Below are 16,062 nucleotides of genomic sequence, written 5' to 3'. Positions count from 1 at the left end.
TTATTATAAAGTTTGAAAATTTCAGATCTCCTTGACATTACGTGGTACCTGGCAAACATTATACATTTTCTAAAGCGGGGGGATTTCCCCTCCTTTTTAATGCCCCCCTGCTGCCCTCGAAAGCCGCCTGCATACCCCGCACGTCCCACATACGTACCCGACCAGATCATTTACACTTGGAAGTTTCTCACCGCACTTTCTGCTTATTACGAATTATTATTTCACTGCGCGCGATTTCGGCTCGCTTGTCGGCCGCCTGGACTAGCTTTAGGATTGCGAGAGGACCGGAAAAAGTGGAAGGAAACCTTCCCATAAAGCAGGCTTTTCGCTTTATTAATCAACAGCACTGGGGGGGGGAAATAACGAAGACGAGATAGAGAAATTGACTGATTCCTATCAATCCATCACCTTGGATTTTTTCCCATTCTGATTACTGAAAATAATATTTATATGGTCTAATTTCTGTATTTGTCAATGTAAATTATTTTTTGATGCTTCCTTCGAACAGTTTCCCTAATAAAGAAACACAATTCATTGTCAACAAGCATATTTATTTTCTGTATAACATAAAACACATTTATCGTGGGAGATACTTGAACACGGTATCACTTCCAAAGGGAGTTCACGGACATTTTTTTTTCCCCACTTCCAATACTTACACGGCATATCCAAATGTTCACAATGAACACATCGAAACACATTGTAACATACAATTTTTGAAAGAGCTTTAGCCAAACCTTTACGACGGATTTATACAGAGTTCTTAACAATACACCATGCTACAAAGTTTCCAAATTAATTACATACTTCCCAAATTATGAAATGATCTTACAAATGAGCTCCAAGACGAATATAAATGACAAAGAAAAAAAAAAACAGAAACAAAACCCAACCAGTATATGCTGTTGTAGGAAAATTCACGGTATTACATAATAACACTTACAGATAATCAGGACAAACAGTTGTTTGTTGTTGTTTGTTTTTTTTAAAGGTGGTTACATGGTCATTTAAATTCAGTTTTCAAATAACACTTCCGCTATATTAAGCAAGATCAACCTAGAATAAGAAAACGGCCTTTGGCAAAGGCAGCCGAAGGTAGAAGCCAATGGGAGATATTAAACCGCTTTGTACAATATTGGTGTGTGTTTGCTTCCTCACTCGGAATAGTAAAGAATCAAGAACAAAGATATATTGCAGCATATGTTTTTCATTTATAATTGCTTTGGAATAAATATATTATTTTAAATTTAAATATATTCAGCCTTTTCGGTACCAAATTCTATACCAAAGCTATGGATGCGTGCTTTTCAAATGACTACACTTACATTTCTAAAAGCATTTTGCGATTCACATTAGTAATCTTGTAACATCCTTTTGACTACTAAAATACAGTATACTTTCAAAGATAGGTAGGCGGAGCAAGATATATAGGTAGTCTGGAAAATAGGTAGTACAAATCATTGCTGTAGATCGTAGTGGTTTGTGGAACATCTCCCCCCCACCACCACCTTACTTGCTGTTTAACCTTTTGTTAGTGTATCTGTTAGTTATGATACTTTTTTAACAATAATTAACAAAAAAAAAAAAAAAAGAAAAAGAGAAGTGCAGAGCTACTTATTCAAAATTAGGTAGTTTTTCTTAATGTGAGCCTAATGCACTTTTCCCCTTACACATGATTGGGACTACTGAGTCAGGTAGTTACTTCGAAGGTCATGGTTTACTATCTGTGCAAGCAGCGCTTCTCCCAGTGAAATGTCCCATGGAGAAACCCACCCACCCGTTTTTGGGTAAACGAAAAAAATAAATGATTGTAGAATGCTCTTAGGAGATATTACCAAAAGGTTCGGCACAGGGTAGGTCTGGGGAGCACGGGAGAATGGACAGAAGGCTGGGAAACTGCCCCAAGAAACGTTATAATGTCTGCAAACGCCCGCTTGCAAGATGATTATTGGAGGGAAATTATTCTTTTTTTTTTTAATAAAAACATTAAGTCTCTCTCCTTTTTTTTTTTTTTTTCCTCCTTTAAAGGGAGCTTTCCCAACTGTCATGTGCATACGTTAGACTAAGAGATCACTTCCTCGAGTGGGATTCCTTAGTCCTCCTCTTCCTCGTCTTCTTCCACTTTCTCGACAGAGGCTGCTGCTGACATGGGCTCTGTGGGAGCCGGGGTGCTGGAGCTCTCTTCCTTGTGCTCCTTCTTCCATTTCATCCTCCGGTTCTGGAACCAGATTTTGATCTGCCTCTCCGTCAGGCAGAGAGCATGGGCGATCTCTATCCTCCGCCGCCGAGTCAGATAACGATTGAAGTGGAATTCCTTCTCCAGCTCCAGGGTCTGGTAGCGGGTATAGGTCTGGCGCCCTCGCTTCCTATCTGGACCTGAAAACAGGCACAAACGGCCAGGAGTTAGGCAAGAAGAGAGAAGAAAGTTTTCTCCTTCCAATTTTTTTCCCTTTTCCTTCTTAATATGCTTTTTATAAACAAATAATAAACAACAAAAAAGCTGCCGAGCAACAGTGAATGATACCCTCCTCTCACTTCCACCCGTCCCCCCACTTTCCCATAACAAAGACATTTCAGCCACACGACCTGCCCTGCTCGGGCAAGGCAAAAATTAAGTTCCTCGAGACCTAAAAAAAGTGGAGAGAAAGCATTCAGGAGAAGAAGTGGGGGAGGAAATTGCTTTTGGGAGGAGGAACTTTTCCCCCAGGCGATGTATTTCCCTAAAACCCTTCCAGACTTTCGCATTTCGCAAGTGGAAATAGAGAGCTGAAAGGTTGGGCCGTATTTATTTTATTTCAATATCGGGGGCTCCCTCCACACACACCCCCACCCTACTTGGATCGTAAACAATACATCGCATTTAGCTCCAGATTTGAGAGCTCTCCTTTTTCACACACTCTCCCCCTCAGTACCCCTCACCCCCCCCCCCCCCGCCCCGTTTTCCTGTTTAGTACATTTCTATAGATCCTTATCTCCGTGGAAAGGGCAGGGAGGGACAAGAGTGGCACGTCTCCGCAACATGGGCTGGCAAAGTCCTCAGCAGCCCGTCCCCTGCTCCTGAACGCCCCTCTCCCCTCCGCTTTTCCCAGCGAGCGGGATTTTTCTGCCCAACTTCGACAGAGAGCAGGGGAGCCGCTTACCCGTGGGGGCTCTGGAAGCCCGCGGTCAGGTCTCCGCATTTCTACAGCAAACAGCACAAATCAACTCAATGCTAAAATTCCATAGCAAATGGAGTTAAATAAATTTACGAGGCTAGAACCCATTAATTGGGCAATAAAAAGTTTTATGATACTCATTTACATACAATGCCACGGGCTTTCTACGCAATGGCGCCTCGGCTATAATTAAAACCATAAAGGCTGTGCTGACAATAATTCTGGCGACACGCTTTGCCTGGCTGCCACGGCTTCAAGCCCTCTCCGCTTGCCCCTACCTGAAGACCTCATCCAGGGGTATATCCGGAAATTAGGCTCAGCCTGGTTGTGCAGGTTGCTTTCCTCCGCTTTCTCACAGCTGGGTTTGGTTAGCTCATTGCAGAGGACGGGAATGTTCTGATCAAAAGAGGAACAATGCAGGTTGTAGGCATCAGAGCCCAGGCTGTATCCGGAAGAGAACGGGCTTTGATATATGGTACTGTTCACATTGTACAAGCCGGGCATGGAGGAGGCGAAGGCACCCGCGCCTGGTCCATAGCCGCTTCTCTGGGAGTTGCTTGCAAAGGAGCAAGAAGTAGGCTCTGCATTTTGGAAAAGAGAAGCCCCCGCCGTATATTTGCTAAAAAGCGCATTCACATAATACGAAGAACTCATAATTTTGACCTGTGATTTGTTGTCCGGCAGGCTTCAGTGTCGGTTTTACGAGGTAGCGTGATATATGATAACATTACACCCCCAGATTTACACCAAACCCCATTTTCTTTTGGACTGAGCTGCCTCGAGCACGTGACCGGTCATATGACGGCGTCCGCCAATCCCCGCCCGCCTCACAGGTGGTGCCGGCCGCGGCCCGCCGGTGCCCGGACATGGACGGGTCGGGAACGCCGCCGCTGCCGTCGGGCCCGGGAGCGCCCTCCAGCCGCCGCCGCACCCTCGACACCCCGCGGACGGGGTGCAGTGCTTCCCATTTCCCGAGGGGGGGACGCGCATATACTGTCCCTCAGACAAACCGGGGGTGTTCTGAAAAATGAAATCAAGCAAAATATAGTTTTACGGAGGCTGCTCGTCACCCTTGTCTTCTTTCTTTTTTTTTTTTTTTTTTCCCGTAAAGGGGGAAATAAGCAGGCGGTAAGCCGAGAGAGGGTTTTGGAGAGGTACCCCCCATTTTCAGGGCCCAGTGGCACGCCGCCGGCCCTAAAGGGCTTCCCCGAGGCTGTAAAACCAAGGGGTCCCCCTGGAGTGAGCCTACCGGTTTGCCCCCCCTTTGGGACAAAAAGGCAGGGTCACTCTCCCAGGAGAGGGAAAAAAAAAAGAAAAAAAAAAAAACAGAAAGAAAAATAAGTACTAGAAAAAATAAACCACCACCTTTCTGAACACCTGAAAATGAAAAAACAAACCAAAATCCCCCGCGCTGAAGAAATCGCCTACAAAGGGTTTCAAATCTCAGCAGTCTGTTTCATGCCCCTTTTACCTTTACTGTCCTACATACCTTACGGTCCTAAGGGTGAGACGGCAGCGGGACGCTCAGATGACGGGGAGCGTTCCTGCTTTTCTAAACAGTGGGCTCCCCAACAATGCGAATGGCTCTTCATTGAGGATGCACTATGCCCTTCCTTTAAACGGATCGTAAAATGAGTTTCCTTCCCTCAGACAGGGAGTCCTGGTAAAGACAGCTTTTATTGCCTGACTGTATTGCACATCATAAACTGGAAGGAGCACAATGGAATTGCCCCGGAAATTCTCCTTTCAATTATAGTTTGGTGCCCCATGTACAAAGACTTTCCCACCAGTTAAAATTGTTCTTGGCGATATTTAGCACGGGCACTAAACTTTACGTTTTTGTAAACGTGGGACATCCTCCCCCCACACACTCCACACACACCTCCAACACACACACATACATACGCACCCTTTGGGACTCTTTATACGCGGTTACTGCAGCCTCATGAATATAAGTTACTGACAGAAGCAAGTAAATCCTCTACAACCAGATCCCTGAGATATTGGTGCTTCAGAGCACGCAAATGTGGCTGTATGTAGATATTTGCCAAGTGTTAAGCACATGAAAATGAAGTTATTATTTGCAGGCATAAGGGAGAAGATGGTTAACACGCCGCATTCTGTTATTTCTTCCAATTCGCCAATATTAGACAATATCCCTGCGGTCGCAGTTGCGATGTGGGAACACGGCGGCAGAAGAGACTGCTTTAAAGGAAAAAAGGCCCAAGAAGTTAAACGAATGGATACAAACAAGACGACGACCAAGAAGATCAAAGAGGCTGAAGTAGATGACATTAGACCAATAAATTGCTCCTCTGGTGACAACATACTAAGATGCAAGAAGAAAGAAACAGCAAATATAGCCAGTGTCTAGACTTAAATATGGATAGCATAGAACCGAATAGATCAGCTGGGTGGTTGTATTTCGAGCTCTCTGTTTCTGTATAATTTACACGTTTATATGTTTTTTCTTTGCTTCTGTGTGTTTACTGCCGCCACCTTTTTCATATATATGTGTGTGCGTGTATATATACGCTGCTTTCAACTTTGGTTTTTTTTTCTGCCATCCCTTAAGATTTCTGAAAAAGTCTTCTCTAAATAAACCTTAAAACGGCCCCTAAACATGGGTCCCTGCCACCTTATTTACTGCTTCTCCCCCCACCCCCCCCACCCCCCTCCCCGCGCGTTAGCCATATCGCTGTCTCTGAAACAGACGCTGAAATTTCCCGTTCTATCGCTCACAAAATCAGGGTGGATCCCTGAGTCTGAAAACGCACTTTTAAATAGAAATTTTTAAATTTCTTTCCCAGATTTTTTTTTCCCCAGTCGAGGGAACGGCGAACGGGCGCAGATTTCAAGGTTTCCGTCATCGCGATATTCTCACAAGCTTTAAAAATAATACTCTAGGCGTGATTCATTGTATTTATTTTTTTTTCTTCTGCGAGCTCTGAACTACCTTTCTTCTCCCCCTGAGCTTTTCCGGGAAGTAAAATGTAGTGTCAAAACGGTATTCATAAGTAATAAGCGACCTGGGAGCACTACATGATTATGGCTTGTGTATTAAACAGTATCTTGATGTGGTTCAAACTAGAGAAGATTTTGTTGTTTCGGAATCTGCGCTCGCTGTAATTTAACCACGATTATAATAGAGCGCACTGTGCCAAGTTATTACTTAGTATGACGATGCATAAACACTTTTAAATTTCAATATAATTTTATTGCCCAAGGAAAAAAAAAATCATAATAAGTTTAGCAATGCCACTGTAGACAAACATTTGATCTGAAGGCTCTTGTTAGAAAGTAGGGAGTGGCTGTTACTCTCTATCCCTAGAAAGAATCAAATCTTTGAATCAGTGCGTGTAAAAAATAGCTCAGTGCTCGCATTCCTTCCCGATTCTGAATTTCGATATAAAGGGATTGGCTTTGATTTAAGGAAATTTAAATAACCTGCGGAAAAAAAATATTCTGTTGCGGAATACTACGCAGCTAGTTGTTTACTTGTCTGCCTTAAACTTGAAAAATACTGCGCTCATACTTCAGACACTATTTTATGTTTCTTTTCCTTCTGCTTTTATTTTCCTTCCACTTACTTTCCCTCCTTCTCTTTTGGCAACTGCAATCTGAAAACACTCCACAGTTCCCCACTAAGCCTCATTCTCAACACGCTTAAGCCAACAAAAGCAAAAAGGGAGGAAAAAATAGGAAAACTACTGGAAGAAATCAAAATAGAAGGCGAGGAGAAGTTAGGAATGACTTTGAGTGACACGTCAAGTTTGCAGAACATCAGTCTGTTCGCGTCTGTATCATATAATTACAGCGGGTCCCACTGAACTGAAATTGCTTGGAACACAAGAAGAGCTTTTCATTTGGATCAAAGACAGCTGTTGAGGAATTTCAATCGGCGGTAAATAATTTTCTAACAGGGGGTTTGCGGTGCTGCCGTTTTCCGCTATGCGAGGTGGAGACGGGCACTGGAAAACCCGCCGCTTCATCCAACACTCCGACGGGGAAGCCCTCCGGGTGCTCTCCTCTGGGGCTGATCCGGACACCCTCTTCCATCCTGCCCGACCCCCTTAATTCCCCCTTGCTCCCAATATTTCCTTTTAGAGAAGCCCTTCGGAAGGTCAGGACAGCCTGTTTGCAGTCTCAGAGCTTCACCAGAGAAGGGCGAAAGTCTGGGCCAAGAGAAAGAGGAGCTAGTGGTTCAGTGCCAGGGCTCCATCCATCTCTATTAGCTAATAGGAAATGATTCGGCGTTTTGAGAATAATAAATGCACGATACGCTCTTGGTGCAGAGCAAGCTTTACTTTTTGCCACGGGTGCACCCAGTGGGGCCAGGCGGTGAACGTCACCCTAACGGCGCCCGGTGCCAGAGGGGGATCCCTCGCTGTACTCCCAGGATAAGGAAAGGGAAGAGGGGGAATCTCAAAGCTCTCGGCCTTTGTTAAAACCAAACCAGAGGTTCCCACCCGAGTTATGCTCCCATAAAGTCGACATTTTAGGAGCTTTCGGGGAGGCGGCCGAGCTCTTGATGGCGGGCAGGAGCAGCCTCTTTCGCGGTGTCACAGCGCCACCTGCCGCCGCCGCCCCGCCACAGCCACCGCCGCCTCCCGCCGTCTCGCCGCGTCGTGGCCCGCGGAGCCAGCGCCTCTGCCCGCCAGCGCCCGGGAAGATAAATGTCCACCTCCCAGCCTGGATTTAAGCAGGGGAAGGCCAATAAAAGGTTGTTATTTCCGCTCGCCCGCTTTATCTAAAACAGCCAGACAAAACAAATGAAAAGCCTTTTGTAGAAAATCTTAATTGTGGCTGGACAGTTGTAAACTCATTAAGAGCCGAATTCCAGACAGTTTGCAGACCCGTCATTTATTACACACTCTTAATGCTGATTCTTTGAAGTTGCCTCTGTCTGCAACAACAGAGGGCGTCCCAGCATCCCCAAATACTGGCTCAGGGATCAATTAGGGGCTTTTTGTGTGTGTGTACACACCAGAACGAGCTCCCTTTTGCTAATTAGAACTCATCAAATCTTACCCCCGGATTTCTCCTTTTTTTTTTTTTTTTTAAGGTGAAGCCAGAAGCTTTTTTCCCACTCCCGCAGTTCCGCACATCTGTAAACTTCTTGCCGGCTCCCTAAGTTTTGTCTTTAGCCCTGCAGCGTTTTACACCCCATAAACGGTAACAGCAGTCATTTTCTTTTATTGCACTGTATGGCTCTGAATTTTCCTAACGACAACTTCTGCCAATGCCATAAGTGTGTTCCATCTTATTTTTCTTTAAATATACATATGTGTGTGTAAGTGTACGCCCGTAAAACAAGAAGGCTCGTATTGTTATTCAACATATTTGCAAACAAGACTCGGTGTGCCGCAGAAGTGTGCTGCGGCTCATATTATGGAGGATAACTGCTCTGAGCAGTAAGATGTCCGCCCAAAGCAAGGGTAAATTTCAGCAAGCTCACAGACTTCGTTATTTTCTTTTGTTGCTGAGCTTGGTTTGGCTTGGGGCGGCGGGGGAGGGGTGTGTGTAGCGGAGGGGTGGGGGGCGAGTGTGTGGAAATCTTCCACTCCAAGGAAACCTTCTTGTGTTTTTTAAAAATAAATCCTATTTTGTCTCCTGTGCTCTAGCCTGCTGCCAGCCCACCTCTTTCCTTCGGCTAAATCAGCGAGTAAAATTGACACCATAAATTCTGCGATAATTGTCTGTAAAATTTTATCTGTACCTATATCTATATATATACACATATATAATCTGAGGCTCTAGTAAAATGCAATGCGTTATTTTTATTTGCCACGGGAAATCTGAAAGGGAAAAAAAATTCCCAAATGTGATGGCAGGGAAGAAAAAAGGGAGTGATGTTTGAAATAACATATTTTGCATAGGCAATTATCTCTAGAAGGGATAACTCTAAAATGAAGGCGCTTCACACAGCGCTTGGGAAGCACACTTAGTGTTAGGCATTTTCTGATGGAGGCTAATTAACCATCTCAGTTTAAATGTCGCTGTCTGAGCTGATTTACATTATTGTCCCCATCGCAGAACGTCGGACATTTTGGTTTGGTCTTAAATCCCCCACCCCGCCAGGCAAATTTATTAAATCCGCGTTAACTGGGGGCTGTGCCTCCACTGCCAGGCGAAGGGGCTCCCTCCTCGGCTCCTTCCTAAATTATATCCCGAAGGGGGGAAGCAAAGCCTCCTCTCAGCCAAGCAATGGCATTCGGGACCTCAATTTGCCCATTTCGGACTAAAATAAGAGCAAATTTTATCACCTGAAGTCTGTGTTTATGCAACTGACGCCGAAATAATATTGCCTCGGCGGCTGCCCTACCCCTACCACATCTGCGGGCGAAATTTAGTGTGCTGTGGAAGAACCCTTTCTTAACAATCTTAAAGCATCACAAAGTAGAAAAGAATCAATATATTTTATTTGGCAAAAAGTTAAATATCATTTCAACACAACGATTTGGTCAGTAGGCCTTGAGGTAACTATTTCAAAATAGACAGTGTACGTTCTGCATCAACATAACTCCCCGGATTTTTTTTTTTTTTTTTAATAGATACAAATTTACAATAACCAAATGTAGGGTTTTATAGCGTATAATTTATTATCAATAAAATTAACCTTCATTACAATAACCATCAAATCATTCGATTAAAATTAAAACGTAAACCATAGGTAGTTACCCTTTTCACATATACGTATAGCTCCGAAATCTGATAACTGCTCACTGGTGCAAAAACAATATTTAAGCTAGTCTGTTCCTTTACTTTTTTAAATATATAGATTGTATATACAACCGACAAAGACAGTACTATATATATATATCAACTGTGCATACTAAAATTACTTGCTTCAAACCTTAATTCCCAGACATCCCAGACGAGCCTTGTTTTTTTTTCCTTTCTCTTTTTTTCGTTGGGATATATATAATATATATATATTACAATCAAAGGTTAACTGTCTAATTATACAGAAAAGACTTAATACACTACAGAGCTATACTCTATGCAATTTTTCTAATAAACAACCTGAGTTCAAATTGAATTCTAGCTTACACCATTACATCCGGTACAGCACCCAAGCACATAAATTGAGTCACAAACATAATTACCACAATAAAACACAGTGTTCAAGTATTAGAGCAGAGATCTCTCTGCCACGCAAAGAGCGAATAAAATTAACTACGTAAGACTAAACTATACAGTCCGTAAATAGTTGTGCATTATGAAAAGGTAGTTTTTTTCTTTTTTTTTTTTTTCTTTCCATAAGTGAAGAAACAGGTAGATCTATACAAGCCAGCTAAACAGCCTTTTCGTGCTAATGCCCCCTTTTTCTTTCCTGTTAGAAAATTAAAAGTCTTACTGTACCTCTCCTGGCAAACTGGTCTCTGTGACAATCAAGGTACAATCATAATTACAATTTGCCAAGGGAAAAAAAATGAGGCCTGGACCCAGACGCATTGAATGGCAGGGCTCCAGGGGAGGGTTTTTTGTTTTGTTTTTAACTTATTTTTCTTAGTTTTTTTTCCTTTTTCTTTTTTTTTTTTTTACTTTGTGCATTTTTAATTTAACCCCCATGTCGCCGTCATTCGTCCTTTGCTCGATCTTTGTTGATTTTCTTCATTTTCATCCTCCTGTTCTGAAACCAGATCTTCACTTGTCTCTCAGTTAAATTGAGGAGCCTGGCCACCTCGTATCTGCGGTCCCTAGTGAGATACATATTAAACAGGAACTCCTTCTCCAGTTCCAGCGTCTGGTGCTTGGTGTAAGGGCAGCGCTTTTTCCTGGTGGACCTCGCGTGGAGCCAGTTTGCAGCTGGATTATCTACAACGAAAACAACAGGAGAAGTTCAGGCTCGGGGGGGTGGTGGGAGCATAAGGAGGAGGGGGCTGGAGAGGGAGATACACGCAGGACAAGCGGCGTATGTGTCCCGATATTGGGGTTTAGAGGTGCCTCTCGTCTCCCCAGGCACAGAGCATAGTGAGACACAATGGACTCCAAAATACAAACACATAGAGAGGTCACAAGCAGCGACATGCAGCAGAGCCCCGCTGCCCCCACCTCCTCTCGCCTTTTTTTATTGTTTATAGGATGCAATTTTGAAATACTTTCTCCTCCTCACTCTCTCTGCTAGCTCCCTTCCTCCTTCCTGCCCCCCCCCCGCCAGCCCGGGAGTGACCAGTTAGACCAATATGTCATCGAAATTGTTTCACTTTTTAATTTCGGCCTTCTCCTGTATCATCACTGGCAAGACTCAGGGAGCTGGCGAGTCAGTCTGCAACAGGCATAATTAAAACCTCGCCACCTTAGGACCCTCATTCGCACGGCGTTAATCGCGATAGCAACCCCGAGGCTCTCTGCCACCAGTTCCGCAGCAATGGGAGCATCCAGCCCGGCCGGGTTTTTCCACAGAAGAGACGAAAGGGGGAAGGGAAGGGACCAAGTCAACGGCGAGGTTTGTGCATTCAGCGCCGCAAGAGCTTCCCAGGCCTGCGAGCCGTCTCAAAAAGACCAGATTCACATCCGATGCTTTCTAGACACCCTCTCCCTGGCGTCTGCCTGGGGCAGGAGGATGCAAACGCGTCCCACGAAGTTTGCTGGGGTGGCTGAGGAGGGAGAGGGGGGCGGCTTTTGCCTTTCTGGATTTGGGGGTTGGCTGGTGGGGTTTTTGTTGTTGTTGTTAAGTTGCAGCTGTAGGGTGGGTTTTTTGTTTTCCTTTCAGCCTGGAAAGCCCGAGCCATCCTAGATCCCGTTCAAGCTTGCGGAAGGCAGCTGTAGCTTCCGCAGATGGCAGACCCCGGAGAGCTGGAGCTGCGGCGCTGGCAGCCGGTGCTCGGCCGCGCAACTAACCCCAGCGCCTCGCCACCTCCCCGCCGCCGGCGCAGTGCCCTGAAGTCCATGACCCTCGCAGTCCCACTTACTTGGATCGATCTGCGGTTTCTCTCCGTTTGCCTCACTTTCTCCATTGCTTTCAGAGAATGCGCCTTCGTGGCTTTGCTTATCCCTATCAACTGGAGGAGAACCACAAGCATAATCAGAGAGAGACAAAGTGTGAGTGTCAAACGTGGTACAGTCAGCCCTCCTGGCCGCCAGCGGTTCAGGTTTAATGCCGTAATGCCTGCCGGTAGGTAACCCGGGGAAAGACAAGGAGCCCGGCACAGGCTCAAGCCACGAACGCATGTACCTGCCGTCGGGCGGTGCCACCGGCGCCTGGTGGTGCGCGTAGGGGTGGTAGACGGCGGGGACGCCGCTGGCGCCGGCGGGGTGCGCGGGGCTCCAGGGGGGGCCGAAGACGGGCGCCTTGGGCTGGAAGCTGCAGGGGGCCAGCTCGGGGTGCTCGGCCAGCGCCGCCGGCCGCGGAGGCGGCGGCCCCAGTGGGGCGGGGGGGTAGCGGGGCGCCGACAGCTCGTCCCCCTCCGGCACCAGGAAGGAGTCCACGTAGTAATTGCTGAGGGTCCCGGGAGCCGACATGGCGGGCGCGGGCGGCGGACCCGCCGCGGTTCGGGGCTGCGGGTTTCACGTAACAACTTGGTGCTGGCGGAGAAGTAGACTCAGTAATAAGTTGAGGGCAGCCCGGGCGCCCATTGGCTGCCCCGGTCACGTGGCGGGGGGAGCAGAACAATAAAGTATAAATCAGTCCGCGGGCTATTAATGGGTCACTGTTTTCCAGCCATAATTTTTATAGCGAGGCCATATGTTTTTATGCAAAGGGATATTTGAGTTATACGCGGGGTTTGTTTTAATTGCAGCCAACCGAGATGAAAAGATCAGATTCCGTATTACGCCCCCCCCCCTTCTCTCTCCCCTCTTTTTCTTTTCTTTTTTTTTTTTCGTTTAAACGGACTATTTTATATCATAATTAATCATCCCATCAGTGGGTCGTGTTCCCCGAGGAAAAAAAAATTAAATAAGAACCTCCACCACCCTTGTGATCTGAGACCTTCACATAAAATGATACAATAATAAAACAAAACAAAAGAACTAAAAAACAACAAAATAGCAGTTGCGGTGTAGTGTAGTCAAATATGTATTTATTATATTTCATAAGGAGTTATTGTTTCAGGAACCACGGGGTTGTTATTAAGTCAGTAACTATGAGGGTGCTCATTTGCGTCGCTGTGTTTCACAGCAGTAAAAATTTACGAGTGTTTGGAAAGGTTAAATTATACTATTGTGTTTAGTTTGGGAACTCACTGTAAATAATACCGTTCCGTTCAGAGCAGAGCCAGCAGCAAAAAGTCAAATTCAACTTACCCCCTTCCAGCAACCCGGCCGCCGGGACGGAGGAGCACAGCGGCAGGGGCTGGCTCGGGTGTTTGGGCTGGCCCGCACCAAACTGCACTTCATCACGCACCCCACCCGGCCGGGGAGATCGCGGCAGTGACCGGAACACCCTCTGAGTCCTCCCCTCCGTGCCTGCCCGCCCCTGCCCTTGGATGGGGCCGCTGCGAGCGGGGGCACCCTAGCCAGGCCGGGGAGAGGAGCCGGGGCTGAGCGGCCGGAGGTGAACGGAGACTTCGTCCCGGCCGGGAGGGAAGGAGTGCGGTCAGAGCCGGACGCCGGAATTTATCACGACGATTAATTCTTTAACGATGCAGGGAAGCAGCAGGGGGAAAAGGGTGAAAAAGCCCCGTCTCCCCGCTGCCGAAAGGCACCCTGCTTCTCCGGGCGGCTATCAAAGGGGCGCTCACAGTCGGCCGTCCCGCAATCTGGTGAATCAAATTTATGTGCAAATACAGTTATTTGCTGGCACCTCCTTTTGACTGCAGGACACACGCTAGCGGCATCGGAAACCGAGTGGAGGGTTACAAGAGGGGAGGGTGCGCGGGGGGAAAGTAAGAGGCGGACAGATCCAAGTCCAGTGTTAGGAATTAAAGTCGTGGCTGAGCGCTCTGCAAACACGCCTGCGACTCCCTGGGTTTTCTCCTCCGGCGGAGGCTCACGCTGTTTATCCCCGCGGTTGGCGAAGGAGCGCGGTCAGTAGAATGCAGGGAGCACAAAAAATCTCGGCGAGTGGCTCAATTTACTCGAAATAGCTTTTATTGAAAATAGAGCCCGGCGAATGGTAGGGACGGCTGAGTAATAATTAAAATCACGTGTAAATATTGTGCATGCGAAAGTGTGGTTCTAATTAGTTTTACATCACTGTGTGGCTGCCTCTCTCCCTCTCCCGCTCCCCCTCTCTCTTTCTCTCTTTCTTTTTCTTTTCATGTCTTCCCAACAGTTTAATCTGAAATCTTACAGAGATCCGATTTTAACAACGCTCTCTCCCCCCATTCACTATTACAAAGGCCCATAATGAAACTATTATCCCCCATTAGAGTTCGAAAATTACGGAACAGTTACAAGATCTCCACAAACAAGGAGCCCGTTATTTTCTAATAATTTAAAAGATGCAAATAAATCTCTCCTCTTTCTTTTTTTTTTTTTTTTTGCCATTGTGTAGACACGCCATAATAATACAAAATAACTGTATTTCTTTCCTGGAAAGACGGAACTCGACGTCATTTGTATTTATTATTGAGAGTCAGCTGTGGTGAAATGTGATTGTAGAACTTCCTTTTTCCATTCAGAAAAAATAATCTTAGCTGCAGGAGTCCTGGATGTTTATATTCGAATTTGGGTTCTCGACTTGCAGTGGGTTTCATTTTTTTGGTTGCCCACCAAAAATAATAGCAAATGAATAACAATAACAGTAATGCTTTAAAGAAAGTGCCTGCATTTTTATTTCCCTGTAAAATTCTGCCTTTGCTCGCTGTCAGAGGCCAAGTGGCAGGAGCGGGTGTACAGAGAGCAAGGGATAAAATACAGCAAATAATTATAGGCGTTTTTCACGAGGTCACGTTGCTGATAATAACGCTGGGGCATTCGTCTCTCTTTTCGTCTTTTTAGACTCCTTTTTTCCTCAAAGCCCATTTTGCAGGCTAGCCACCAAGGCTAGCGGGGGCTCCCCACCATTTGCGTTGCAAATTACTGAAGGTTTTGGTGGCTCAGACACTCGGAGGCAAAAGCCTCCCAACGTTCACATTAAATTGCACAATGAAATCCGAATTCCCAGGGACGAAGCACCGTTGGAGCCATCGTGCCTGGACAAAAATACACCCTGCTCTCCACCTCGATATAACCAAGTTAGCAGAGGTCCCACCCTACTGCCTTTTACCCCCGGCTGCAAGAGGAAGGACACTGTCGGTTCTTAAGCGAAGGGTATCTGTAAGCCCTGTTACTTTAGCAGAAGGCGCTGCGCGGGCGCGGGGCAGGAATGCACGGGACTTGGCAAACACTCCTGAACGGGAAGTTCAGGATCGCCTTTCCCTAGGGTTTCCTGCCACCGCAAATCTCTCTCTCACGGAATCGCCAGTGCTACGAATGCACGGAGGTATTCTCGCAATGGCGGAGAGAAAATGAAAACCCAGAATTAGGGTAAAGGAATCAAAAATCAGGATGATGCTGGAAAAAAAAAAAAGAAGAAAAATAAAAAGCAGAGGCAAACCTATGTACAAAGACCGCAGAGGCAGGCACGGACATACACACTGTAAACACACTCCCAGCACGATCACAGCAGATAGCCCGTCAGATGTGCAGTGTGGGTAGAGGCAGACATGAACACTTAAATTTGACTGCAACGTCGAATTCTGTTCCTGTTCCAGCCATGAACACCTCCTTCTCTGAGGAAGGCTAGGATGGGTCTAGATAAATCCGTTAGCCAAACTCCTCCGAGTTCCCGCATCCCATTTCGAGTTTTGAGAAAGTTGGGTTGGGTTTTTATTTTTTTTTAGGCAAAAATAATCACAGTCACTACAAAATAAGTAGAAATGCATACACACTGAGACCGAGTTTTCTGCACTTTCCCCTGCCTGCCTTCCTGCTGCCGAGGGTGCCCCGCTTCGCTGCGGTGCCGAAACTGGCGGAG

At 46.2% G+C, this 16,062-nt stretch overlaps 2 protein-coding genes and 1 long non-coding RNA gene across 3 annotated transcripts; 1 reads left to right on the top strand and 2 right to left on the bottom strand.

The window, feature by feature from the left end:
• Nucleotides 1-962: 962 nt before the first annotated feature.
• Nucleotides 963-3,957, bottom strand: HOXA7 (homeobox A7). The gene is made up of 2 exons (XM_057413269.1): nt 3,434-3,957; nt 963-2,376 (listed from the first exon to the last, which is right to left on the bottom strand). The coding sequence occupies exons 1-2, from the start codon at nt 3,807-3,809 to the stop codon at nt 2,093-2,095; spliced, it is 660 nt and encodes a 219-aa protein (XP_057269252.1). The 5' UTR covers nt 3,810-3,957; the 3' UTR covers nt 963-2,092.
• A 6,720-nt stretch (nt 3,958-10,677) lies between these two features.
• Nucleotides 10,678-12,692, bottom strand: HOXA9 (homeobox A9). The gene is made up of 2 exons (XM_057413265.1): nt 12,074-12,692; nt 10,678-10,976 (listed from the first exon to the last, which is right to left on the bottom strand). The coding sequence occupies exons 1-2, from the start codon at nt 12,621-12,623 to the stop codon at nt 10,738-10,740; spliced, it is 789 nt and encodes a 262-aa protein (XP_057269248.1). The 5' UTR covers nt 12,624-12,692; the 3' UTR covers nt 10,678-10,737.
• Nucleotides 12,041-14,579, top strand: LOC130601305 (uncharacterized). Its single transcript, XR_008972638.1, has 2 exons — nt 12,041-12,203; nt 14,377-14,579. It is a non-coding gene; the product is annotated as an uncharacterized LOC130601305 (long non-coding RNA).
• The last annotated feature ends 1,483 nt before the right edge of the window (nt 14,580-16,062 follow it).

The sequence above is a fragment of the Pezoporus wallicus genome, unplaced genomic scaffold, assembly GCF_028554395.1.
Source record: "Pezoporus wallicus isolate ANWC-B61680 ecotype Strahan unplaced genomic scaffold, APGP_CSIRO_Pwel_v1 contig_13539, whole genome shotgun sequence".
Classification (NCBI taxonomy): domain Eukaryota; kingdom Metazoa; phylum Chordata; class Aves; order Psittaciformes; family Psittacidae; genus Pezoporus; species Pezoporus wallicus.
Note: the sequence above shows the minus strand (reverse complement) of the source record. Positions and strands in the feature narration are given on the sequence as shown.

What these genes read in the sequence shown, in the direction of transcription:
- HOXA7 (XM_057413269.1), bottom strand. Translation starts at nt 3,809, where the DNA reads ATGAGTTCTTCGTATTATGTGAATGCGCTTTTTAGCAAATATACGGCG. An exon ending in CCCCTGGATGAGGTCTTCAG is followed by an intron (nt 2,377 to 3,433) that starts GTAGGGGCAAGC and finishes GCCTGTTTTCAG; the next exon opens with GTCCAGATAGGAAGCGAGGG.
- HOXA9 (XM_057413265.1), bottom strand. Translation starts at nt 12,623, where the DNA reads ATGTCGGCTCCCGGGACCCTCAGCAATTACTACGTGGACTCCTTCCTG. An exon ending in GAAACCGCAGATCGATCCAA is followed by an intron (nt 10,977 to 12,073) that starts GTAAGTGGGACT and finishes TTTTCGTTGTAG; the next exon opens with ATAATCCAGCTGCAAACTGG.